The sequence below is a fragment of the Elephantulus edwardii genome, unplaced genomic scaffold, assembly GCF_000299155.1.
Source record: "Elephantulus edwardii isolate Elephantulus edwardi_28Jun2011 unplaced genomic scaffold, EleEdw1.0 scaffold00093, whole genome shotgun sequence".
Lineage (NCBI taxonomy): Eukaryota > Metazoa > Chordata > Mammalia > Macroscelidea > Macroscelididae > Elephantulus > Elephantulus edwardii.
In genome coordinates this window covers 4,856,698-4,882,975 of record NW_006399843.1, presented here as the reverse complement: position 1 = coordinate 4,882,975, position 26,278 = coordinate 4,856,698, and the positions used below count along the sequence as shown (strand labels likewise).

The window sequence follows — 26,278 nt, the reverse complement described above, 5'->3', positions numbered from 1 at the left end:
TCAACATAGTAAAAAGTATCTATGAAAACCCAAGAGCCAACATTGTTCTTAATGGAGAGAGGTTAAAGGCATTCCCTTTAAGAACAGATCTGTGTTTTAATGTGAAATGTCAAAATTTTATATATTGAGAAAACATCCAGATTTTTCTAAAATTCTATGTGAACCCAACAACATGTATTTGCAAACAAAATGGGACCTACATGTAGCATACCTGCTTGCAGGTATCTGGAAGCTGTTCTGACATGAAAAGATCTAGCTAACGAGTTCTCTGTGCTGAGCCCCAGCCAGCAAACCAGCTCATTGTTATTAAGTCAGAACCGACCTATTGCAGACCCTCCAGCAAGGAAGACCCTCAACTGGGTAGACTGACACAGTGACTACAGCAATGGGCTGGAATGTTTCAGAGATAGGAGAAGGTTCAATCTATTGTTCATAGGGTTGCTCTGAGTCGTATTTGACAGCACCCAATAGCAATAACAAGGTTTTCAGAGGCAGTAAATCATAAGGGAGCAGATTACCCACCTTTCTCCTGCCAAGCAGCTGGTAGATTTAAACCATCTTCCTTTGGGTTGGCAGTGCAACTCTTTACCCAGTAGGCCACCAGAGCTCCCTATTAGACTTGTGTGGAATAAAGCTAAACAATAGGCAGCCTTGCAAGTAAGGCTTTTCCAGCCTGCGATCACCAGTCACTGTTTTCTCCAAGCACAAGATGGACTAAGTCTGTGTCAATCCATGATTAGCCCAGCATTGTTCCTGGTTAAACTTATGGCACATGACTCATTGTGTCACAGAGCCGACTCTGCTTTTTGGTTATGCAGAGGCTTAAACACCCGCTGGTTACTCTATGAGAGAGTTGGTAATTCACTCGTGCAAGCGGTGTCTCGGCCCGGTTATGTGCACGAGCTCTGCAGCGCCAACCCATCTCTGAGCAGAGCACCCCTCCTTCTTGCCACAACCATCAAAGCTCTCAGTCAGCCTGTACATCAGGGAGCTGTCACAGCCTCATTACTGCTAATTCATCTTCACTTAGTGCATCAAAAGGCTGATTTCTCAAATTGGGTGGGCGCACAGGAAGTTTGATTAGAGACATTATGTTGTTTGCCATGACGGGCTCGGAAAACTTCGCTCATCTGGGTCCCAGGAGTCCCAAGCTGAGACCGAAGTGTTTCTGTTCTGCCTCAGAAACTCTCAGGCTGGAAGTGAGTATAGCAACTGCAACCAGGGGTGTTTCCTGGGAGATGTTGCTGTTGGGTCTCCTGCTCTGCTTCTCTCCCTCCCTCTTCCTCTCCCCACTCCCTTCCTCCCTTTAAAGCTGGTCCTTGGGAAGCCAGAGGGCTCATGTGTTATCAAAGGACGGCTTGTTTGAGGAAGGGCCCTGGTCCCATCCTCCACTCAGTGGCTGAGCAGCCCTCCTGCCTGGGAAAGCCCTCCAGTCTTGCATCTGAGGAAGCACTTGGAGATTCTAGTTGTTTGCTCCTCGGGTATATTACCTCCTCTCCACACCCACTGCAGAGGTTCAGCCTTTCCCCCAAGCTCCATGGCCAGCCCTCATTCTAAAACAGACCAAACAGACTTAGCATATCAGATTTTAGTTACTTCCATTCTAAATGATACAAGCAATTCTAAGCAATGCTTGGGCAGCTCTAGTAGCATAGTTCATAGGAAATTGTGCTGCTAACCAAAGATTTCACTCTGGGAGCTTGGATCCAACCACTGACTCTTTAGAAGAAAGATGGGCTAGATCCCCGATGATTTACAGCCTCTGAAAATCCGCTGGAATTATCAGTTGGTTCCAAGGCAATGTCAGTGAGTTTGAGGTTTTTTCCTGTATAGAAGAGAGAGTCAGAAACCCTTTCCCTCATAAATAGTTCCAAGAAGCAGCATTCTGTAGAGGAATCTAACATACATGAGTTCATGGTCCAGGGCTGCCTCCTGAACATCTGGAGAACTGGCTGCTAGCACTTGATCTGTGGTGAACATGTCCTGAGATCCAGAGAAGAGCAAGAGAGCTGTGCCAGGTGTGGAAAACAGCCCAGAGACAGAAAGATCAAATGAAAGGGACTGTTGCTCATACCTGGATGAGCCGGGTGAGGAGTGTGTGTGTTTGCAGTATCAGGAGTGCTAGCTGTTGTCACCACAGCCTAGGGGAAAAGCAACCAAATCAGACGGATGGAAGGTAGACTTCAGAATACTCACAGAGGCTCCAGAAACATTCTCCTCTAGATGATGTAATACCTAGTCAGAGGACAATGACAGTGACCATGACAGTAGCTTATGCCTGTCCTTTCTATGAGTGATGCCAGGTAAAGACACCTTAGCTAGGCTGGGATGTGAATGGTTCTATAAGCTTAGGCACGTAGTTTTCACTTTCCTTGTCCTCGGAATTTTTAATCTAGAAAGTGACGACATCTGATTTGCTGTCTTGAAGGGAGTTCCTGACTGGTGCAGATAGATAATGTGTTCAGCAGCTAACTGAAAAACATAGGTTGGAGACCACCAGGAGCACCTTGGATAGAAAGGTCATTGCAACCCTTGTGCAGCACAGTTCTCCTGTGCCACATGTGCAACTTTTTTTGTTTTCTTTTTTAAGGTTTCTTCTAAACTAAAATTCAGGGCTGTACATTCTCAAGTTATCAACTAAGGGAATGGGAGAGACTAGAGGCATTTATTGGGTCAGAGGTTGAACAAGGAAGGGATTTGATGGATCTCATTTAATCTTCATAATAAGCCTTTGACACGAGTGGTCTGCCCTCTCTGCGTTAGACTGTCTGAAGTGGCACATGTGCTCTCAGCATCCTTCACGACCACAAACATTCATTTGTTAAGCGCTTACTAAGAAAGCCGCATTAGGATGCGTTTGGTAGCCTGACTGGATAGGGACCTGCACTATGGTAGGCAGTTCCAATCTTCTATGTACTTTAATTGTACTAGTATGAAATCTATACCTAGACCAAGAAGCTGTTGTCCAAACAGAGAGCAAAGGAGCACTGCATGGTTCAGAATCAGGAAAGGTGTATGTCAGGGCAATATCCTCTCTCCATACCTGTTCAGTCTGTATAAAGAGCAAATCATCTGACAAGCTGGACTTTAGGGAGAAGAGTGTGACATCATCATGGGAGGAAGGCTCATTAACAGTATCTATTCAGATGACCCAACCTGGTTTGTGGAAAGTGAGAAGGATCTGAAGCACTTGCTGGCAAGGGTCAAGAACTGCAGCCCTCAGTGTGGATTACATCTCAATATCAAGGGAAAATATTCTCACTTCTGGGCCAAGAGGCAACATCATGATAGATGGATAAAAGATTGAAATAGTCAAGGATTTCACCTTGCTTGGACCCATAGTCAACACCCTTGATATGAGGAAGACATCAGGAGACAGAGCACTGGAAAAGTCTGCTGTCGAGGTGCCAAAGTCTTTCCGATCACCTGCTATGCATCTGAGAGCTCCATGGTGAATAAGGACGTCAGGAGAAGTTATGATTTGAGTTATGATGTTGAGAAAGAGTGCTAAATATCCCATAGACTTCCAAAAAAATAAACAGATATGTATTGGAGAAAGTGCAACCAGAGTGCACTTTGGAGGCAAAGGGGATGAAGCTTCACCTCACATGTTTGGGTCATGTTGTTAGGAGAGGCTGTTCCTTGGAAAAGGACATCATGTGTGTAAAGGTGGAGGGTCAGGGAAGGAGGGGTGAAAGGTCAGTGAATGAGATGGATTGGTGCAGTGTCTGTGGCAATGGACTCAAATGTGTCAGGGGCGATGAAGATGGTGCAGGATAGGACAGGGTTCAGATCTATTGTTTATGAGGTTGCTATAAGCCATTCTGAACTTGAGGGCACTTAACAACAACATAATCTGAGGGAGAAAAGCAGTCTCCCTCTGTGTGCCTCTGAACACCCCACCCTCCACCCCAGCATCAGCTATATGTTGGTTCTTGCTTGAGGGCAATGAAAGAGAGAGAAGCTGAAACCCTTGGGTGGAGCAAGTGGTTTGCACACTCTGCTGCTAACTGGGAGCTTAGTGTCTCAAGTCTACCCAGAGGCCCCTTGAAAGACCTGGCAGTCTTTGAAAATCAGTATTGAAAACCCAGCAGTGATCACAGATCTATTCTCATATCCACAAGTTTCCGTGAGTAGAAATGGATATGAACTGGTAGCTTTCCTGGTCTGTGCTAATGGTACACAAAGGTTTAGACAACCTTTCCTTATCAGGGCTCACAGACTTAGCATAAAGAGAGGGCAGGCACAAAACTAAGTTCCCCAAAGCTCACAGGCAAAAAGCAGATAAAAGGTACCACCTGCATTACTTCCCATCGAGAATACGTGTATCATTGATTCATTGATGCCAAAAGGAAGGTGTCCTAACACTCTAGCATTTTTATAGGACTTCAGAGTTTGCAAGGTGCTTTGAAATACATCGTCCTACTTGATTATTTTTAATCCACATTTTGAAATTAGGGAAGGAAACTCATTATTAAATTATTATTCATTATTAAACCAATACTTGAAGAGTGGTTCCTCCAAGGGAGCTAGATGATCTCTCCTTCTCTGTGTCAAATTTCCACATAATTAGACTAAATAATTCAGTGCTAACAATTGCTTGATACCTCACAGTGCTAACAATTGCTTGATACCTCACCAGGGCAGACTTACCGTGTGCCAGCGTTCCCTCTACCTTCAAGGACAGAGACGTCCTGAGGCAGTTGCATCCTTCAGAGGTACAAAGATGGCCGATGCACTGAGCAAGTCTTTTTCTCTCAAAGTTTTAGAAGAAAGAATGCATGCTTCTGTAAATCTACATAGCATGCACGAGAAAGCTTTAATCAAGGCCATGTGTAAAGTGCCCCCAATCTCAGACTTTAATCTGAAGACTCTCTAGTGGGGAATAGATTGTGGGCATTGCTGGAGGCCCTGCATCCCAGCTTGGATCTTTTGCCTGGGTCCTCATACAATTCAAGTCTGTCTCTCTGGGAGCTGTAGTGAACTTCATAATGGTATTAGTTACCCTGATGGAGCATCTAGCGTGTATTGGACCTTTCATTCAGATTTTCTAATTGCACAGTCATTTGAATGAGGAAAATGTTACTAACCCCATTTTATAGATGTAAGGACTGAGAGCCAGAAAGAGATTTTTGTTTATTAAAGGTGCATTGCTAGAAAGTGCTGGAAGTGACATTGGAACCTGGATCTTTCTGTCTGAGTCTAATATAAAAAGGATCCCACTGATCTCGTTCCTTTAGCTCCTGAGATCGATGAATAAAATACTTAATAGATATTTCAAGGAAGACAAAGTAAAGTATTATAAGGAAATGTACAAATACCTGATGTTAGAAAACCAAAAGAGAATAAAACTCTCAACATTTCTCAAGCTAGAAGAACTGAAGAAAAACAACTCAAGTCTTGTGTTGCAATAATGAAGGATTCTATGGGCAAAATACTAAATAATGCAGGAGGCATCAAAGAAGATGGAAGGCAAAAGAGAGTCATTGTACCAAAAATGAACTCGTCGTCATTCAGCCATCTCAGGAGGTAGCATAGACTCAAGAACTAATGACCTTGAAGGAAGAGGCTCAGGCGACAGCGAAGGCCCTGATGAAAAATGAGGCCCCGGGAATTGACAGAATACTGATTAAGATGTTTCAACAGAGACATAACATTGGAAGCACTTGTTTATACCTTGAAAGATGGAAGATATTTACTCAACCAAATGACTGGAAAAAGATACCCAATTGTGCTCATTCCAGAGAAAGGAGATCCAACAGAATGAAAAAATGATTCAGTAGAATCATTAATATCACACATACAAAATTTTTTTCAAAAAAAGTTTTAATGCCTTGGAAGAGGATGTAGAATGAGGAGCATCTTGACTGATGCCAACTACATCTTGGTTGAAAGCAGAGAATACCAGAAGGATATTTATGAATAGAACAAGAGAACACTGGTTGTTATATGCCATCAAGTCACCAGCAACTTATAGTGACCCTATGTACAACAAGTCACCAGCAACTTATAGTGACCCTATGTACAAGTCACCAGCAACTTATAGTGACCCTATGTAGTGACCCTATATAGTGACCCTGAAGTCTGCCCTGTCCAGAGCCAGTCTCACTGACTCTGACACATCAACCCCATTACTCTAGTTACTGTTTCAATCCATCTCATGTGGGGTCTTCCTCTTCCTTTCTCCACCTTTTTTTTTCTCCACCTTTTTTAAAACATGATCTCTTTCTCCAAGGACTGATCTCTCCTGGACATGTGAAATCAGGAAACTATGTGTCAATATCTGACATGCACATCACACACAACCTTGCTTGCAGAAAGAGAATACTAAAAGCACCTACTGCAGAAGATCAAAGAATACAGCACACAATATGGAGTACATCTCAACATCAAGAAAACAGAAATTCTCACTGTTGGATCAATAACATCATGCTAGAGAGAAAATATTGAAGTTGTCAACTATTTTATTTTACTTAAATCCACAATCAACACTCTTGGTAGCAGCTGTCAGTAAATCAAAAGATGTGTTGCACTGGGGAAATCTTCTGTCAAAGAACTCTTCAAAGTTTTAAAGAGCAACGATGTCAGTGTAAAGACTAAGATGTGCCTGATCCAAGCCTTGGATCACCACTGATTCTCAGTTCTTTGGAGAGGCCCCTGACAGCAGCAGGTTCTCCCAAAGTAATATGTCTCCTGATCTCCTGACTACTGGGTACCAATGGTATTTATTGTGAACCCCAAGTAAGATGAAGTCATTGACAGTTTCAATCTTTTCTCCATCGATCATGATGTTGCCTATCAGCCCAGTGGTGAGAATATTTGTTATCTTAATGTTGAGATGTAATCCATCTTGAAGGCTGTAGTCTTTGATCTTCAGCAACAAGTGCTTCAAGTCCTCCTCACTTTCAGCAAGATTGTGCCATCCACATAATGCAAGTTGTTGATAAGGCATCCTCTGAACCTAATGTCACATCATTCTTCATAGCATCCAGCTGCTCAGCGTACAGCTTGTACACAGCCTTGCTAGGAGTCAGAAATGACTTGAGAACATCTAACAACAACTCCTTTTTTGTTCTGATCTTTGCTGCTTAGAAAGGCCTTAATGCTGGGGACAGGGATGGGGAAGGGTATGTGTAGGGCCAGTAGATGCACAGCTTGCTGTCATGACTGCAGGATGATCACTGTGGCTGCTTTTCTTGCCTTTTCCTATCAGGTAGGAGAGGAAGTTAGGGCTGCTGTGTGTGACCCTCAGACTGTCCCTGGGACTGGGAAACTGCTCTCTATGACGATGCTATGCTCCCCCTCCTCTGAATGACATGCCATGCGACCAGGCTGGTGAGATGCTTGGTCTAGCCTTGCTGGTAGGTCCTGTGCAATGGGAAGAAGTATGAGAAGGAAGGAAGTCTGGCTGCACTGTTAGCAAGGAGAGCCAGGTGGTCTCACTGGGCTGAGAGAGGAGGGGTCTCTTCATGAGGCCCAGGATCCAGTATGCTCTTAACCCGCCTGCTTACTTTGTTAGCATGGTCTGATGCCCAGGGCATTTTCCACTTTCCAAAAATGTCCATCTGCATAAGAACTTTCAAGAGTTCTGAAGAGACTTGAAGAGTCCTGGCCTCAACTTACCTTCTTATAAATTTATGTTGTTGTTGTTGTGTGCTATCGAGCTGCACCTGACTCATAGCAGAAAAAAACCTCCAGCAGGTTTTCAGAGACAGTAAACTGCATGAGAAGAGATTGCCTATCCTTCTCCCACAGAGCAGCTGGTAAATTCGACCCTCGCACCTTTGAGTTTACAGTGCCTTTTCTTACCACTAGACTGAGGGAGGCCCCATTTGGACTTCTCTGAGACTTAGCCTCGCAGGACAGGGCCTGGCCATTGCTGGGAAGGACTGTGATGGTAGTTAAGATAAAGACACTAAACGACGTCGATGGAGGTTGGGCGAGGACCCCAAGACCTTCCTAGATTTAGAATCAGCTCTTGTTAGCTCTCATGAGTTGTCTTCTAACTCATGGTGATACATGCACATCGGAACAAAATGCAGCCCAGTCCTGTGGCCTGCCCACGGTTTGCTGCAGATCCGAGCCAGCTCTTGTGGTCTAGACTTTCCATGGACTGATTTTCAGAAGTTGATCACTAGACCTTTCTTCTCAGTGTCTCAGTCTGGAAGCTCCGCTGAAACTGTTGAGCACTGTAGCAGCACGAGGCCTTCATTGATGGAAGGATGGTGGCTGTACAGGAAGTGTGTCAGTCAAGGATAAAACCAGGGTGTGAAAAGGAACATTCTACCACCTGGTAACTGTTGCCTTCCCCACCACCAACAAAGGACCCTCAGGCTAGTTGCCATTCAGTCAGAACTCACTGAAAGCCGACCCTCTGTTGAGTTTCAGAGGCTCTGTATTGCCGGGGAGGAGAGATAGCTCATCATTCCTCTGAGGAGCCGAGGGTAAATTTGAACCACTAAAGGATGTGGCCTTTGAAATCCCTAGAGACTCCACCACCAGAGCTGAAGTCCAGGTTCTGGAAACAGAGGCTCACGTTCATGCTGCGCTCCACTTGGGTGAATTTGAACAACTTGCTTATCCTGCCTCCACCTGTTTCTTCATCTGCATCACAGGAATAGTAATTATGGTGTCATTAGTAATAGGACTGTTCTGTGAATTAAATGTATCGATATGCACACAGCATTTCACTTCACCCAGTGCTGGCACACAACAAGAGCTCAGTAGTACTTCTGTGTATTTGTCTCTAAAGGTGCATCTCTACATACACAAACACACACGAACACGCCAGCTGCTCCACCCTCCCCTGCTAACAGGAGAAGATGGTCCACCGGCTGTCTTGTGTTTGAGGAAAACTCAGTTCATGGGAAATGCTGCCAGGTCATCTTTTATCACTGCAGCAGCTCTAGCTGCTCGGTGGGAGAAGGGCCTGCAGTCTCCTCCCTTGTTATTTACTGACCTCTGCAGGGCCAGCTGTGAGTCAGTTCTAACTCCAAGGCACACAGCAACAGCCAAGGAGCTCCAGGGAGCTCTGATGGCACAGCCCACAGGGAGCTCCCCTGCAAACCCAAAGACCACACCTCTCTGTGGGTGCCTCTGTGGGCAGCCTCCACCTGTGTGATTGAAAACGCACTGGAGGGTCAGCTGCGAGTGAGTTCTGACTCAAAGACAATTAATTCGAGAGATTTCTTTTTTGTTAAACAAGCCCTGGAAACATAGTCTGTAGGGAGTTGTATGTACTATTAACCCAAAAGTCCTGCCTCTCTGTCAGTTTGAATCTGTCAGCAACTCTGCTAGAGAAAGATGGGCAATCTCCTCTGATTTACACCCTCAGAAACCCACTAGATCAGATCTGAGTAAATGCTGACTCAATAGCAATAAAGTGAATTGAGTTAAAAGGAGCCCTGGTGGCGTAGTATGTTGCATATCATGCTACTAACTGAATGGTCAGTGGTTCAAACCTACCAGCTGCTCCAACAGAGAAAGATGGGCATGTCTCATCCTGTTAAGATTTATAGTCTTGGGATCTGATAAAGGGTCAACCAAATGGCAGTAGGTTTGGTTTTGTCCTTGAACAAATAATTAGGATGGGGAGGGGCACCTATCAGGAAGCTAGAAAGGAAAGGAAGGCAGTACTTTTTATAAAGGGGTGGAATAAAAAAAAGATATTATCGTGCAATTTAGTTTGCAATCCATGGGGGAGTGTTTCTGATTTTGTTTTCTTCTTCTTCTTCTTTTTTTTTTTGGTGGTAATCAATGTGGAGTTAAAGAGCAGATGAGACTTCTTGTCAATCTTACTAGAGAAAATATCAAACCCGTACAAACCCAGAAAAGATTATATAAAGAAGTTTCATATTCCCCAAGCTTCTACCATGACCACTATATGACTGAATTTATTTCTTCTATATCCTTGGCACATCTCTCCCTCATATTATTCTCTGATATATCCTGGAATTTTCACACTTGGTAGCATAGAGGGACAGCACAGGAGGGGAAGACCCCTTATGAGGTGGATTGATTCAGTGACTGGGGTAACCGGATGGGACTGTCAGAGATAGTGTGATTGGCACAAGACAGAGCAGAGTTTAGGGCTGTTGTACACAGTTCAGTGTGTATCTCCAGAGGAAAGGAAATTTAGCCACCATGGCCATTTGAACGCGTTCTCAATGATCTGTTAACACCAAGCATCCAGTGTGCTCATTTTCAATAGCCCGACCAGTGCCAAGAATTTTCCAAAGTTGATGTCTTTGAATCGCATTTTATTAGGGATCTTCCTCCTCCCTCTCTGGCTCTTGTTTGTTTGTTTCCTTGTATTTTATTTTTGGGAGAAACAATGGGTTCATTTGTAGTGGAGCATTTTCCACCATCTGGATTTTGCTGATTGCACCCCTGTTGTGAAGTTTTTACATTCATTTCACCACGGAGGTGGGACACCAAACAGGTATTTGTGTAGGAGAAATAAATTCAATCCTACCTGCCACCCCCTCTATTTCCTTTGTTAATTGGAAATTTGGCACCCCTCCAGCACTTGTCTCTCTTGGAACTTCTGTCTCAGTTCTTGGATCTCAGGGTGTCAGGGGCAACACAGTAGGTGGGAGTAGGCTTTCCACAGGGTCCCAAGGACCTTAACCGTGGGTGTCGACAATTATTTGGACTGGATTTTGTCTGATTTTGTCTCCGTTTTCTATGAACAGGGATGTCTTTTCATAAAGCCAAGCAATTTTCTGCCAAATAGCGAGGATTGTTTTTCGTCCTTCTCCAGCAATAAGGTGCAGGATTTGGTTCCCTCTTGACTTTCAAGAGCATGTTTTCTCAATTCTTCACTGAAATTAAAGTAAAGGTCAAGGAGGCTGGTCGGAGACCCAGCAGCTCCTCCCTCCCTTCCTCCCCCAACCCCCACCCATATCCCTGCTCCTGCGGCTGAGCTGGGAATGAGGCCCCAGGCCCTGACCCCAGCCCCCAGGACAAATCAAGCTTCATTTACCAAGTCATCGTGTGTGTGTGCGCGCGCGCGCGCACGCTCTGTTCTGAATTCAGATCTTGCAAGCAGTATCTAGAGGCTTCACAGCTGTTCCTTTTTCCGGGGAGGGGTCCTCGGGGTCCCACCCCTCTGCCCAACTTCCCACTCGCCCTTTCTCTTCTCCTCTCTCAAGCCACCCGGGTCAGCCTTTGCTGCCTGCCAGCGGTGCAGGAGTGAGCGCTGAGGGGTTTTAATCAAAAGGATTAAAAATGCACGCGGAGCCCAGGAACACTGAGCCACCACCCTGCTCGGAGCGAGGCTCCCCCACCCCCTCCCCGCACTGAGTCACTTCTGCTAACAGTTAATTAATTTGTGACACTTTGACAGTTTGTGAGGAGAAATTTTTTTACGGAGCCATCAAAAACCACCGGGATGGGGCTGTCAGGCAGACACCCCTCTTGCAGACCCTGCCTCACTCCCGTGCAAATGTGGGTGCCAAGGGCTTTAGAAGCAGGCGGCAGGAGCGTTCATATCCAGGTGAGGCACCTGCAGTCCTACTGTGCTCTCTCCAGCGTTCCTTGCCCCCAGGGGCAGACTGGTGAGGCCCTGCCAGCCTGGGAGGAGCAGATGAGGCAGTGCCTGGGGTGAGAGCTGGCATGAGGTAGCCCATCATCATCTTCGCTGACCTCGTTCCTGAATCTCCATCAGCGACTCACTGGAGGAGAAACTGCATTCCCACCTCTCTCAAGGGTGCCCCACTAAGAGTAGGCTCAGGCTCCATCCACTAGTTGCCCCCTAGTTGATTCAGGGACCCCACATCAGTCAAACCAAACAGTTCTTCAGAGGACATCCAGTGACATCTTCAGAAGTAGATCATTAGCTCTCTCTTCCAAAGGACCTCTGGGTGGATTAGAACTGTCAAGCCTCGAGTTAACAGCCTGGAGCACTAATCCTTTGCATGGCTGGGGACTACTACACCGACCAGCCCTGGTGCACACCCTGGAAAGCTTCCTAATTGGAGTTGACTCCTTTCTAAGACACTGGTTCTGAGACCTGTCTCAGCCTGTTGAGACTCCGTCCTCACAGTGTCACTAGTGTCCTCTAGTCACTGTCAGGCTTTCCAGTGGCCCAGCAGCCATCTGCACCAGCTCAGCATCTCTCCACAGAACTCACACGATCTGGGACCCCTTCCCACCATCCCACATCTCTCCACCTGTGCTCCAGTTTCTCCGTTTTTCTTTCAGCACCTTGTGTAGCCCCTGGGTGCCACAGTGAATAGGAGCTCTGAATGTACCATGATTGAAGCATTCATTTATTAACCAAAAGGTCAATGGTTTGAATCCACCTGGCCTTTCGAAGGGAAAAGATGGTACATCTGCTGCAGTGAAGATTTTTCAGCTCTGGAAGTCCTACAGGGAAGTTCCAGCTTGTACTTCAGCATCTGTATTAGTCAGATTTTATTTGATAACGGTGGGTTTGGGTTTTGGTGGCAATGAGTAGTCCGCTAGGAGACTATTTTGATGCGCTCCAAGCAGCCAGGCATGCGGTCACCTGGGACCCAGAAGTAGGAGATCTCAGAAGAGGCTACTGGTACTTTGGAGGAGGATCTAGGGAGAAAAAGAACAGAAAAAGACCCAGGGACAGGCTCCTTCACACTGGAGTGAAATTCTCGCCCCAAGGGACTTCACTCACGAATCTTCTAAGCATCTCCTATTGCTAAGCCCTGCTCTAGGGCATGAGAAGACCATAGTCAGATAAGAATGACACAGTCCCTGCACCAGTGTGGTCCACAGCTTGCAAGGACTGGAACTAGACAGATCATTCACTGAATACTGACTTGGTGACATCTGGAGCCCATGTGCTATAAAAACATTAGCCACAAGGTTCAGGTCAGGTCTAGAGCATCAAAAATAAGGCTAAAGAGAGGGGGCTGTTGGGATGAATCCAATGGAAGATGAGAGCGTCTTAGGAAGAATGAAGAAGTCAGCTACCCCTCAGAGTCTGGAGAGGAAGTAGGTAGTTGTTGTTGTTGTTATGTGCCGTTGAGTCGTTCACGACTCATAGCGACCCTATGTACAACAGCCCTAAACCGTACTCTATCCTGTGCCAATCTCATTGCCTCTGACAAACCCATCCTGAGTACCCTAGTCACTGAATCAATCCACCTCATAGAGGGTCTTCCCCTCCTGCGCTGTCCCTCCACTCTACCCAGCATGATGTCCCTCTCTAAAGACCTGTCTCTCCTTACAACATGTCCAAAGTATGTCAGACGAAGCCCCAGAATCCTTGCCTCCAAGGAGCAGCCTGGTTTAATCCTCTCTACGATGAATCTGTTTGTTCTCCTGGCAGTCCATTGTACATTCAATACTCTTCTCCAGCACCACAGCTCAAAGGCGTCAATTCTCCTTCTGTCCTCCCTAGTCATTGTCCAACTCTCTGATGCATAACAAGTGATTGCAAAGACCATGGCCTGTATCAGGCGCACCTTAGTCTCCAAAGAGACACTGTTGCTCTTGAGTATTTTGGAGAGGTCCCTAACCACAGACTTTCCCATCGCAATACGTTTTTTTATTTCCTGGCTACTGGTGCCAAGAGTGTTGACCGTGGAGCTGAGCAAACTGAAGCTGTGAACAATCTCAATCTCTTCGCCATCCATCCTGATGCTACCGATTGGTCCAGTGGTGAGAATTTTTGTCTTCTTAACATTGAGCCTCAGTCCATATTGAAGGCTGCAGTCCTTGACCCTCTGTGGCTTTAATGGCAGGAAGGGGAATGAGTGTCCTAAGACAGCTACACTAGGAGGCAAGGCCCAGAGGCTTCCTGGGCAAGATTTCATTCTGAAGGCGGGACCCCTGGGCCAGGTTTAAGTCCTGGGGTGATGGGAAAGGCATTGAACGGGTGACAGTATCCTGAACCATTTGTTGGACCACTGAGGGCTCAGGCTGAGGGACACAGACAGACAGCAGGAGTAGGAGAGAGTCATCCAGCGTTGTCCTCACTTTCTGAGGAAACCTTGACAATATTTATCAATACTGCTCCTAAGTTCTGATCCATCTTCCCAGCCTGGCTGCTTCCTGGACGTGCTTTGCTCCTCTCTGCCTCTCCATGAAGGGGGTACCAGGGGTTCTAGAGTCAAGCACATCCTCCTTCATCCCCTTCACCCCCCATACTCCCAACAGAAGTCTCTTCTACCTTAAGTGGTAGGGCACATTTCCTTAACATAACTAAACCCCAACCCACTGCTGTTAGTTCCTTCCAGCCCTTGGCATCCCACCATTGGGCTTCCCAGCCTGTTCATCTCTCTCTCTCTCTCTCTCAGAGGCTAATGGATTGAAATCACTGACCTTTTGGTTAGCAATCCAAAACTTAACCTGCTAGACACCTAGAGCTTCCTTTCGCCAACCCAAAACTCGAAACCAAACCCTCTGCCTTCAAGACAATTCTGACTTCTACCAGGACAGGTTTCTGAGGCTGTAAATCTCTGGAGGAGATTACCCATCTTTCTCCCTCCCTCGGAGCAGCTGGAGGATTTGCACAGCTGAACTTTGGGGTAACAGGTTAACACATATTGAATGTACTGTGCCACCAGAGCCCCTTTCCCTAGCCTCAAAACAGTCAAGCTCAGTTGTCGAGTCTGTGCCAACTTGTAGCTGCCCTCCCTTAGATTTTTGAGGCTGTTAATCTTTATGGGAGGAGATTGCCAGGCTTTCTCCTGCTCTCTCTAAGGGAAGTGTCACCACAGCAATGCTGAGGGGAGGGGAGGGGCAGGAGAAGTAGAAAGTTCCGGGAGGAGGGCTCAGGGTACCTTCCCTCCCTTCCCCAAAATACCTTCCTGAGTTGTTGGGAACAGGACCCTGCCGGAGCCTGGCAGCGACAGACACTCTCCCCCGCAAATGCAACTGGGAAAGGGTGGTGGGTATTTCCTTTGTCAAAAGAAACTGAGTCACAAGAAAAGGAATATATTGGATGAGATTGATTTGGGCAAAAGATTCAGCACTCAGGCAGCACTGAACCAAAGAGAAAGAAAATACTCAGAGACTATCAACAGCCAGCCACTCACAGCTCATCACCCCATGTGTCTGGGCATGGGGGGTGGGGGCTGCTGGGAGGGAACATCACTCCACCTTCCCTCAGAACCTTCTCAAACCTTTAGCACAGAGGTAACTTTACCCAGCTCCCTTCTGAGACAACATTCCTGGACAAGAGGACACTGCTGACAAACATTTCACTCCCCTTTCACCCTAGTGAAGAAAGGAGTGGAGTTCTTCCTTCCATTCCTGTCCTGTGTCCACTGGATCTGCAGGGGGACACTGGGGAAGAGTGCCCCAAGAGCCGTAAGGTAGAGTTTTGCCAACGAGGGCGGGAGAGCAGCCCTTTTCCGGTGCGCTTTCTCTGCCAACTCAAGTCCTCCAACAAGCTGCTTTTGAGATGCAAATTTAAAACTTCCCCCCTCCGCCCTTCTTCTTTTTCATTGAAATGCTTCAAGTCTCAGAAAAGAGAGGGGGGGGGGAAATGATGTGTTTAAGACAGCAGTGTCTCATCCACCATCGGAGCCTGATAAGGGATTGTTACATTTTAATTAGACAATTTGATTCCTTCAAATGCCAAACTTGCAGAAGAGGCAGCACGAGAGACCTAGGCTGAGACTGAGCAAGGAGAGCAGGTTTTCTTGGGCTTCCACTGCACCAGAATATTCCTCACTCCTCTCCCCAGAGCTGGGTTCCAGCCTTATAGGCTGGATAAAACCCAGGGAGCAAGCCCTCTTCTCTCTCCTGGGCTTGCTTCCCTCCAGTGCCCCAGGTTGTTCTAGCAACTGGCCCCCTCCCAGCCAGCCTGGGACTGAAGGTAACCACAAGCCTCAAGTTTTTTTCGGCAAGAAAATGTCAGGTTGAGATGCCAGACTCAAACTGTGGAGTTGTAAAGGAGCTCTTACCTTCCAGCAAATACTTGCGAGAAGCTGTTTCTGTTTGCAGGGTTGGGGAGCCTGCAGGCTCCAGTGTCACAGGTTGAGCAGCCCCCCTTCTTGCCATCCCCTCCCCTCCTCTCCTCTCTGGTCCTCAGGACAGTGCAGGTCTGAGCAAGGAGGGCTGTCTGGGGACCTAGTTCAGCCCAAGTAGTCTGCGCTCCACTCTCAAACCTTTTCCAGTAGTAAATACTAACATTTGCAAGTTACTTTGCAGTAAACCTACTAGAAATACCGGGCTCTGCACTGCAGTTGTGCTGGATTTCCACACTCTTTTATTCATTCCAAGTATCCTTCTGAGAAGCTCAGCTCCAAAGATCCTGGAGCGAGTACTGGTAGAACAGACTGGGGTTAGGCTAGATCTGAGAAAGAACTGTGAGGAAGAGTTCTGAGTGTGGGAATAGATAATTCTGAAAGTCTTTACACAGATCTTTGCTTTTCTAGACTGGAGCAGGCCAGTGAATTCTGGAGACACTTGAGAGGCAGGAGACTTCTGGCCTGTTGATGGCTTAATGCTTGCTAGTCACCCACACAAATGGTTGTTGGGTGCTGTTAAGTTGACTATGACTCATAGGGACTCAGTGAACACATCAGAAAATTGCTATATCCTGTCCCATCCTCATCAGTCCCACTAGGCTCAAGCCCATTGTGACAATCACTAATTTAATCAATCTCCTTGGCTGTCTTTCTTTTCCATCTTCTCCTTCTGATTAGAGGTCCAATGTATGGGAGACACAGTTTTACCTATAAGAAGCGCCTATAAGAAGCGACCTGGTTGTATTTCCTCCAAGACAGACTTGCTTGTTCTTTTGGCAGTCCATGGTATATTCAGTACTCTTCTCCAGCACCACAATTCAAAGGCATTGATTCTTCTTCAATCTTACTTTTTCAATTGTCCAACTTTCAAATACATGCAAAGCAACTAAAAATACTCTAGGTTGGATCAGATGCACCTTTGAATTTAAACGGATATCCTTGATCTTTAACATTTTGAGGAGGCCATTGACAGCAGATTGCCTACAGGATATGTGAGGAAGAAGGTAGCATCAGGGTTTGAGGAAGAGTCTTCAGCAATCCGTCTATGAAGATGACACAACCTTGCTTATAGAAATTGAAGAAAATTGGAAGCACTTATTGAAGAAGATAAAAAACTACAACCTTCAGTATGGATTATATTTCAGCATTAAGGGAATGAAACCTCACTACTGGATCAATAGGCAGCTTTGTGAGAGATGGAGAAAAGACTGAAGTTGTCAAAGATTTAATTTTACTTGGATTCCCCAGTTGTTTTGTTGTTGTTAGGTACCATTGAGTCCAGTATAACCCACAGTGACTGTATGAACAACAGATCTGAATCCTTGCTTGTCTTGTGCCATCTTCACACTTCTGACACACAAAAGGTCATTGCGGCTTTCTCACCTTTGCCAGACTTCAAGCATCATCTCCCTCTCCACAGAATAGCCCATCTAAGCCACATGCCTAAAGTATGTGAGGCGAAGCTTAATCATCTTTGCCTCCAAAGAGCACTCTAGCTGCACTTTCTCCACGTCATATTTGTTTGTTCTTTTAACAGTCCATGGGATGTTCGGTATTCTCTCTCAACAACAACTCAAAGGCATCAGTTCTTCTTCTATCATCCTTGTATATTGTCCACCTCTTAGATGCATAGCAAGTGGTCGGAAGTGCCATAGCCTGAATCAGATGCACCTTAGTCTTCAAACTGACATCATTACTCCTCAATAATTTGGAGAGGTCCCTCACTACAGTCTTTCTCAGTGTAATGTGGTTGTTGTTGTTGTTGTGTGCCATCAGGTCATCTGTGACTCATAGCAAACTTATGTACAGCAGCTCTGAACCCTGCCCTATCCTCAGCTAGTCTCACTGACTCCAACATACCTAACTCCATTGCCCCAGTTACCATGTCAGTCCATCTCATCTGGGATCTTCCTCTCCTGCATGGTCCCTCCACCCTTCTGGGCATGATGTGCTTCTATAAGAACTGGTCCTCCTGGCCATGTGCCCAAAGTATGTGAGACAGGGCTTCAAAATCCTTGCTTCAAAGGAGAAAATTAGTTTCTCCCTTTTCAAGACAGACTTCTTTGGTCTCTTGGTGGTCCATGGTATGTTCAATACTCTTCTCCAGTGTTTCCTGATTTCCTGACTATTTGGTACCAAAGGTGTTGATGTAGATCCAAGTAAGATGAAGTTGTTGAGTTTCAGTCTTTTCTCCATCTAGTATAATGTTGCCTACTGGTCCAGTGGTAAGAATTTTTGTTTACTTGATGTTGAGATGTAATCCACATTGAAGGCTATATTCTTTGATCTTCTGCAATGAGTGCTTCAAATCCTCCTCAGTTTCAGTAAGCAAGGTTGGGTCATCTACATAATACAGGCTATTGATGAGTCTTCTCTTTGAGTAAGGCTGAATATCTGCAAGATTAGCTCGTCTGTCCTTGGAGGAGCCAGGAATAGGTAGATCCCTAAGACCCAGATGTCAGGGAGTTCATTCTAACTCATGACCACCCCCCTGTGTCAGAGCAGAACTGTATTCACCAGGCCGTCTTCAGTGGCTGCTTCACCTGAGAGAGTTAGCTGAGTGCAGCAGACTGGACTAGAACTACCAACTCTCCAATAATCAGCCAAGTTTACTAACTGTACCACCCAGGAGCTCCAAGCTAAGCCCTTCGGAGCTGAGGAATGGCCATGAGTCAGCCCCTTTCCATTCACGTGGCTGCTATTCACTCAATGTTGGTTGACTGGGGACTGGGATCTGGAGCTTTTGTCAGCATTTACACGAGGCAGGGAGCCACCTGGGAGGAAGGTGGAGGCGGCAGGTGTGGGCTGGTGAGCAAATGGATCATACTTGTATAAGTCCAAATAAAGAGGCCTGTTCTGACTACAGGATTGTAAAAAATAATAAAATAATAATAATTCGTGGTCTTATTTATCTGAACAGTCTCATTAAGATGAAATCATATGTGGCTATATATTTGGTCACCATTTTTTAAAATAAAGAGCAAGGATTTAGGAATGTTTAGGCAAGTCCAGGATGCTATGCGGGTTTGTCATTTCCCACCTACACAAGCCTGGAATGGGCTCCAGCCACAGCTGGTATTTCTGGAGGCATCTCTGGGTGGTGCAAATGGTTAATGTTCTCAGGTGCTAATCGATAGGAGGTTCAAATCCAGCCAGAAGTGCAACAGAAGAAAGGACTGGTGCTCTGTTTCTAAAGAGCCAGCCAGTGAAAATCCTGTGGAAAGTCCTGCTGTGCCGGGCACAGGGTCACCGTGAACCAGAATCCGCGAGAGGATTCTGCTTATTTATATATTCATTGTTCTGCTTATTTATATATTCATTGGTTTCTCTGGAACCAAGACCAGGCCAAGGAGGAGAGCAGCCCAGATCTGCCTCACTGCAATTGCACCACTCTTCTCTTGATAAGGCCTTGGAAATGTGCTGGCCAGGATAGGGGAGACGTGTAGGGTAAGGAAGAGGGAGGGTATTTCAGGGGTTTGTGGAGTAAAAACAGACCACAGTCTGACCCTTCCCTTGTGCCTTTGTAGTTCAACAACCTGCCAGCTTTGGGGTAGAAAGAATAGAACTTCGGTGGGAGCCCTGGACAGGAAGGGAAGGGTTCCACACTGACAGATTGGGATTGGATTCCAGGGGAGAAGCTTCTAAATAAAGCAAGCTTTGCTTTGTAGGATGCATAGTTGTTGTTGTTATGTTCTGTGGAGTCATAACTGATTCGTAGCTGGCCCTTCGGAGGGTTTTTCAGAGGCTGTAAATCACACAGAAAGAGATTGCCCATCTGTCTCTCTTAGAGTCACTGGTAGATTTGAACCACCTGCCTTTGTGTTGGCAATGCAATGCAATGCCTTACCTACTAGGCCAGCAGAGGGAAGGGAAACAAAGATTTTCCAAAGAAAGCTTTCGTCTGTAAATTGGGGATAATGGATTATGATCCCTAGGCAGTTGTTTTGAGTATAAATGAAATAGAACATATATGAGCTTTGTGCATCCATGTGCACGTGCACAGAGCAGACTCTCAAGTCCTCTGCATGCACGTGAAGGTTTCCTAGGCAGGCTCAGGTCAGTGCTGTAGGAGGAGCGAGGAGACAGGTCGCTGAGAGACCTCCTCATACAGCTTCTGTTTCTATGTGGAGAGGGACTGAGGAAGTGGAAAAAGGTGCAGAGAGCAGGATCCCGGGAAGGGGAGTGTTCCCCTTGTGTGTCCACGCCTAGACAGTGCTCAGCTTGGAGCTTCTGTCCCAAGCATGCTTCCAATGTGCTTACCCAGTAAATGAAAGGCAGAGGCAGCCCCAGCTGCATGAGCTGAAGACACAAACAAATCTCCTGCTCCGCATACCAGATGGGAAGAGAGGCCGTCGCTGTGCAGAGTATAACATCAGTATACTCAAAGCTTCACTGCCTTGGAACTAGAAGAGTTGGTGCGTGAAATCAGGCATCGTGCTCCCCCTTCCTCATGGTGGGGTGGGGATGGGACATCTTTGCTCCCCCCGCTGAGAGAATGTCAGAGAGAGATGAAGACGTAGGGGTGGGCAGATCCTTCTCAGGAGGGACATTGCTGTCTGACTTGTCACGGCTGGCACTCTGCTGTGACCTGGACACAGTACCTCCCTCATTCATCTGAAATGGTTTTTTGGTGGTTTTCAAAACCACTTTGGAAGCCAGAGTGCTTTGTACTGAATGTCTTGAAATGCTGATAAATTTAATTCTATTGTGTGAAATAAGAACACTTTTGTTAGGAAAGCCAACTGTGTGATAGGTGCATTCTATTTCAATTACAGTCCAAACACAGGCTTTCAAGCTAGCGGACGCTCCGCCTCGCCTCTGAGGCTCAGCCCTTCTGCTTGGTCCTCTGCAGGCAGCATGGCCTCCCAGCTTTCGGGGTGTGTGTGTGTGTGTGTGTGTGTGTGTGTGTGTGTGTCCTGGAGTCAGCCTTGACTGACTCTCTGTTTCTCTGTTTGCCCCTCTGACCCCGCTCCCATTGGGCCAATGACCAAATTCCATCAAAGTCAGCTCTTGATTCTGAATATTTCTCTCCAGCTTCATTTCCACTTGTCCCGTGCAAGTGTCCACCATCTTGTTTCTAGGCACAACCGAGGAGCTCTGGTGGCTTTGTGGTTAAGTCATTCAGTTGCTAACCAAAGGGCAGTGGTTCAAAACAGCCAGCTGCTCCTTGAGGAGAAGATGAGGTCGTCTGTGTCTGTAAAGAATCACAGGCCTGGGAACCCTGGGAGGCAGTTTACTCTATCCAACAGGGTAACTACCAGTGAATTAGAATGGACCTGGTGGTGGTGGGTATTGACAGTCACAGCCTCACCCCTTCTCCAAGGTCTCCTCCTTTGCAGTGGTCAGAGACTATTCTAAAACCCAGTCCAGTGCACTCATTCCTCTACTCCCAACTTTTCAATTGTTCTTCAGGGCTCACAAGACCTATCGATTCTGGCCCGGGAATGGTCCTCAATGCCTGTTCTTTGAATCAAAGGCAGTGTTTGCTGTTTGGGATACTGCGTGTCTTCTCTATCTGCAACATCGCCTGAATCAGCTGCCTGGCTAACTCCTCCTTGTGCTTCATCCCAGATGACACCTCTTTCGAGAAGTCATTCCTCCTCTGGGAGCGACGCCTGCCCCTCGGAGCTCTCATTACACGCATCACACAAACCCCCATCAGCTCTCACTTGGATTCCCGTGCCAGCCTCTGTGCTGTGCCCTGCTCTCTCTCCTTGGCCTTCCTGCCTGTTCTCCACACTGCAGTCAGAGTCACTCTGAAAGGCAGATCTGAGCCTGGGGTCCTGCTGTCCCTTGGATCAAACCCAGGTGCCTAGCATGGTTCGTAAGACCCTTCTCGTCTAGTCACTGCAGCTCTTGTTCTCTGATCTCTATCACAACCTCCTTCATTACACCTCTGAAGGTCTAGCGTATTCCACTTCCTAGGTCTAGAATTTAGAATCCACCTCACTCTTCCCGAAGGAGCTCAGGTGGCCTAGTGGTCAAGGAGCTGTGCTACCAACTCAAAGGCACTCAGTTCAAAGTCAGCAGCTGCCCTGAGAAAGGGCAGTCTCCTCCCATGCAATTGACTGCCTCTGAAAAGCCACTGAGGGTCAGCTATGAGTCAGTTCCAACTTGATGGTACACAACAACAACCACCATGCTCTCCCCTGACTCCCAGCTTTTACCTGGCAAACTCTTAGCATTCTTCAGGCATTTGTGCTTTCCCCAGAAATCTTCTTTGAATCCATAAACTAGAACACGTATCTCTCCCGTTTTAACTTGTTCCATTTTGTAGTGCTCACCACCTACAAAAGGAACTTTGGTGACACGGTGGTTAAGCACTTCCCTATCAACCAAAAAGCAACATTATGTACCCACCAAACTCTCCATTTGAAAACAGACCTAGCAATCTATGTCAGCTTATGATGCTCTACTCTCACAGCGGGTGGTTGTGGGACCATCTGAACAGCAAACAACTACCGCTACCTATAGATTTAGTTGACTAATTGGCTTTTATTTCTTCTAAACCATGAGCTGCAGGGCCATGACTCTTTTGTTCCTGTCTGCCTCTAGCACTGTATAGATCAGTGACTGTTGATAAATCTTTATTGGCTCATGGATCCATTTATCTGAATCTCCCGCTGGGTGCCCAATCTCTTTACGTCTTATCTTTAGTAATATGGTGCATGAGATGTGCTTGATACATGTTGATTGGGTGCATGAATGAATAATTAGCTCTTCTGAACATCACTTGTTTTGTTATACCTTTAAAAAATTGTACTGGTTCAATTGTGTTACTCTTGACAAGAGTCTATTAGTGGAATAGTGGCAGCAGGCTCCAACATTTTAAGAAGAATTGTTAAGACGTGAAACTTAAAAATCCTGGTGTTCGTGAATTTTATCAGCTGCCAGTGGTTGGGCTGAGGTCAGTGGCCATCAGGGGAAGGCAGCCTGATTTGGGCAATGGCCCTTCTCAACCGTGTGTCCTTTTTTCCCTGGCCAGAGCCTGGCCACCCAGTGGCTCTTCTGCCCCAATGGATCCTCTGAATCTATCCTGGTATGATGACGACCTGGAGAACCAGAACTGGAGCCGGCCCTTCAACGGGTCCGAAGCGAAGGCGGACAGGCCCCACTACAACTACTACGCCATGCTGCTCACCCTGCTCATCTTTGTCATCGTCTTCGGCAACGTCCTGGTGTGCATGGCTGTGTCCCGTGAGAAGGCCCTGCAGACCACCACCAACTACCTGATCGTCAGCCTCGCGGTGGCCGACCTCCTCGTGGCCACGCTGGTCATGCCCTGGGTCGTCTACCTGGAGGTAGGTCCGGGGCCCTGCCCGACACCAGCACCTTCTCCAGGAGGCTTCCTGCCAGAGTCTGGAGCCCAGGGTCCTCGCTTGTTTCTGCCAATACACTACCTGATGCCTTCTTAGAAGGGGGTCTCCTCAATTTGACTCAGGATTCTCCTTGTGAAAAAGGAGATCATCTTTTTAGTAATTATAACTATCATTGACAGACTATCACTCAATGTCTGGCCTTGTGTGAAGTATTCTCTGTACACCATTATCCCATACAAGCCTTTCAGCAGTCTCAGGAGTATTGGCGTTGTTATTACATGTGTTTGGATGGGGAACCTGATGGTCAGAGAAGTTAGGTGACTTCTCCATCCTCACGCAGCTGGCAGGTCCAGGTGGAACTCCAGCTCCAGCGTAGGCGCTCATTAACCCCTTTGCTCTATCTAGTTAGGAGCTCATTAACCCCTCTGCTCTATCTAGCTCTCTCTCTAACATAGGATTCACTAGAATGTACTAGAAATGGAGAAAAGGTGAGGACCTGCAATAGGGCTATCTTCATGGTCACAGTCTCAAAAGTTGTGTTCTTTTCTTCACACGACAAAATGGGAATCTTGCTCTTCCAGCCCCCACCACCCACCCCTGTTCCGTATTTGCTTTCTTTCTTCACTGTTGTATAGTGCCTGTGTCCAGAACCTACAGGGAAAGGTCCCCATGGACTGTAGCCTCTTGTCCTAAGAAAGGGGCATTGACTATCCATCCCAGATGCTCTAGCTACACACTTCTTGGTGGGTAGTCAGCCGCTATCATCCAGGCAATGTGCCAGGCATTTGCAGACACCAGGCCAGCAAACAGTAATTCTAAGATCAAAGCTAAGCCTCTCTTTTTACAGAATAGAAAGCAGAGTCTTTCAGAAGTCACGTCACCTGACCTATTTCATGCAGCAAAGGAAGAAACTGCTAATAGATGAATATCTATCTCAGTGTGGACCCACTTCCAGGGCTCACAGGGGCTGGAGAGGTGGATGTGTCTGGGGGATTTACTGGGAGTAAGCTGGTTCCCACCCTTCTTTCTGCCCAAGATTCTGGGTGACCTTTCCAAGAGTGAAGCTGAACTGGGGGTCTGGGTGCATGGGGAGATGACCAAACATTCAGGAAAGAGCCAGTAGCACTCAAGTCACTGAGCCTCCCCTTCCTGCCCGGGGCAAGTGAGGAGTTCCCTGGTGGCCTGGAAGCTGGACCTTCCCTGGGAGTGTTATAAGGAAATATGAAACTTTTGTATGCTGGTGCAGAAGAGATTGTAGGGGAAGGACAGGCAGGGAGAGGAGGCTTGTCCAAAATGTCACATACACTTGGCCCCCAGCTCCCAAAAGGCTTCTTGTGCTTCCTGTTGTCACAACACACAGGTCTTCGGGGACCTCAGGGCCTGCTGATCTATGTCTTCATTGGCTTTTTTTAACACAGCCGGAGCAGGCTGAGACTTTAGAAATGACTGGATGTTAAGGAAAAGTCAAAGGACACGAACAAGAATGGCTTGCATGGCCCTCCTTTATTCCAAAGGATGGTCTCAAGCTTTCGTCCATTAGGGAGAAATCATAGGTAAGGGGTGAAACCAGCAGTCTCTTTGTGCCTCAGTTTCCTTATCTCTAAAATGGAGATGAGAATGGGACTTACTCTGTAGTGTTATCAGAGAGCCCAGTGGATTGACATGGGAAAAGAGTCTGGAACAGAACCTGGCAGAGAGTGAGCACTAGATGAAGGTGAGTCGTCGTCATGGTGATGAAGATGACAGTAGAGACCCAGCGCCTCTCCACATGGGATCCACTTCCTCACCCTCTCCCCACGCAGGCATGCTGTCTCCTGAGCTCTGGCTCAGGCTCTGAGGCTGGACCCTACTCCCTTTTTAGACCCACCATATCTACCCAGACACTCTAGGGCAGGGCTGAATTCATGATGGACTGGGCTGAGCTCCTAGAAATCTATAAGCCTCGCGCAGCTCTGTTAAACACACATGCCCACCATTCCTTTAAAGGTGAAGCTGAGAGTTTGAGGGAACAAGGTGGAAAAGGGCATGCCCACCGAGCACTGTTCAGACTCCCCCCAGTACCACCATTAAAATAAAAGCTGGAAACTAAGCCCTACTTATAGGACATTGTCTCCACTTTTACTACCTTTTATGCTCCCCATAACAAACCCAAGCCTGTTGCCAAGTCTATTATAACCCACAACAACCCTATGGGATGGAGTAGAATGGCCCTGTAGTGTTTCCAAGGCTATAATCCTTATATGAGCAGACTGCCACATCACTGAGCAGCCAGTGGGTTCACACCGCTGACCTTTTCATTAGCAGCTGACCACGTCACCAAGGTCTTTTTTCAGTGATCCTCACTTGCTATCACTGAGTCAATTCTCTCTCACTTTGACCCTCCACTGGGTTTCAAGGCTGTAGATTGTAGTGGAGGTGACTGCTCATCTTTCTTCCATGGAGCAACTGGGGGAGTCAAACCTCCAGAGACACATGGCCTCTTGGGTTAGCAGTGCCACACACTGTGGCTGTGCCATGAGGTGAGTTGACACATGAGGTGACGAGCGTGACAGAGATCATGAGGACGGCGCAGAGTAGGGCAAGTTTCAGCTCTGTTGTTCCTAGTTGATGGAATGGCCCCTGACAACAGCACTGTGATTTAGTCAAGCCAGCTCAAGGCTCTCGTGTAGGCCTCCAGCTTCATGGAGGTGCCATGTGCCCATGTGTCATGTCCAGAGATGCTGAGAAAGGCCCCATGAATGGAACTGGAAAATCTGAGATCTAGTCTTTTCCCTGCTGCAGATTCAGTATAAGACCCTGGACAAATCTGTGTTCCCCAAGTGCGTCCCCCGCTGAATGATAATCTCTCCCTTTGATACACTAGTGTTTACTAAGGACTTTGCACATGATGACCTCCTCTTTGACAAGCTGAATGGTCCCTTGCAAGACAGCTTAGGAATGAACACAGGTGAGATGATGCTCCTAGCTCCAGCTCTACCTCATATCATCTGGGTGAACTTG

General features: G+C 46.9%; 1 protein-coding gene across 2 annotated transcripts in view; it reads left to right on the top strand.

The window, feature by feature from the left end:
• The window catches only part of DRD2 (dopamine receptor D2), a 93,266-nt gene that overhangs the window by 54,255 nt on the left and 12,733 nt on the right, over positions 1-26,278 (top strand). The window contains exon 2 of one of the 2 annotated variants that reach the window (XM_006890788.1): positions 22,945-23,260. In XM_006890788.1, the coding sequence (XP_006890850.1) occupies positions 22,976-23,260 (285 nt within the window). In that variant the 5' untranslated portion in view covers positions 22,945-22,975. Of the gene's footprint in view, positions 1-22,944; positions 23,261-26,278 lie in introns of those variants that run through there. The other variant, XM_006890789.1, reaches the window with a different exon arrangement.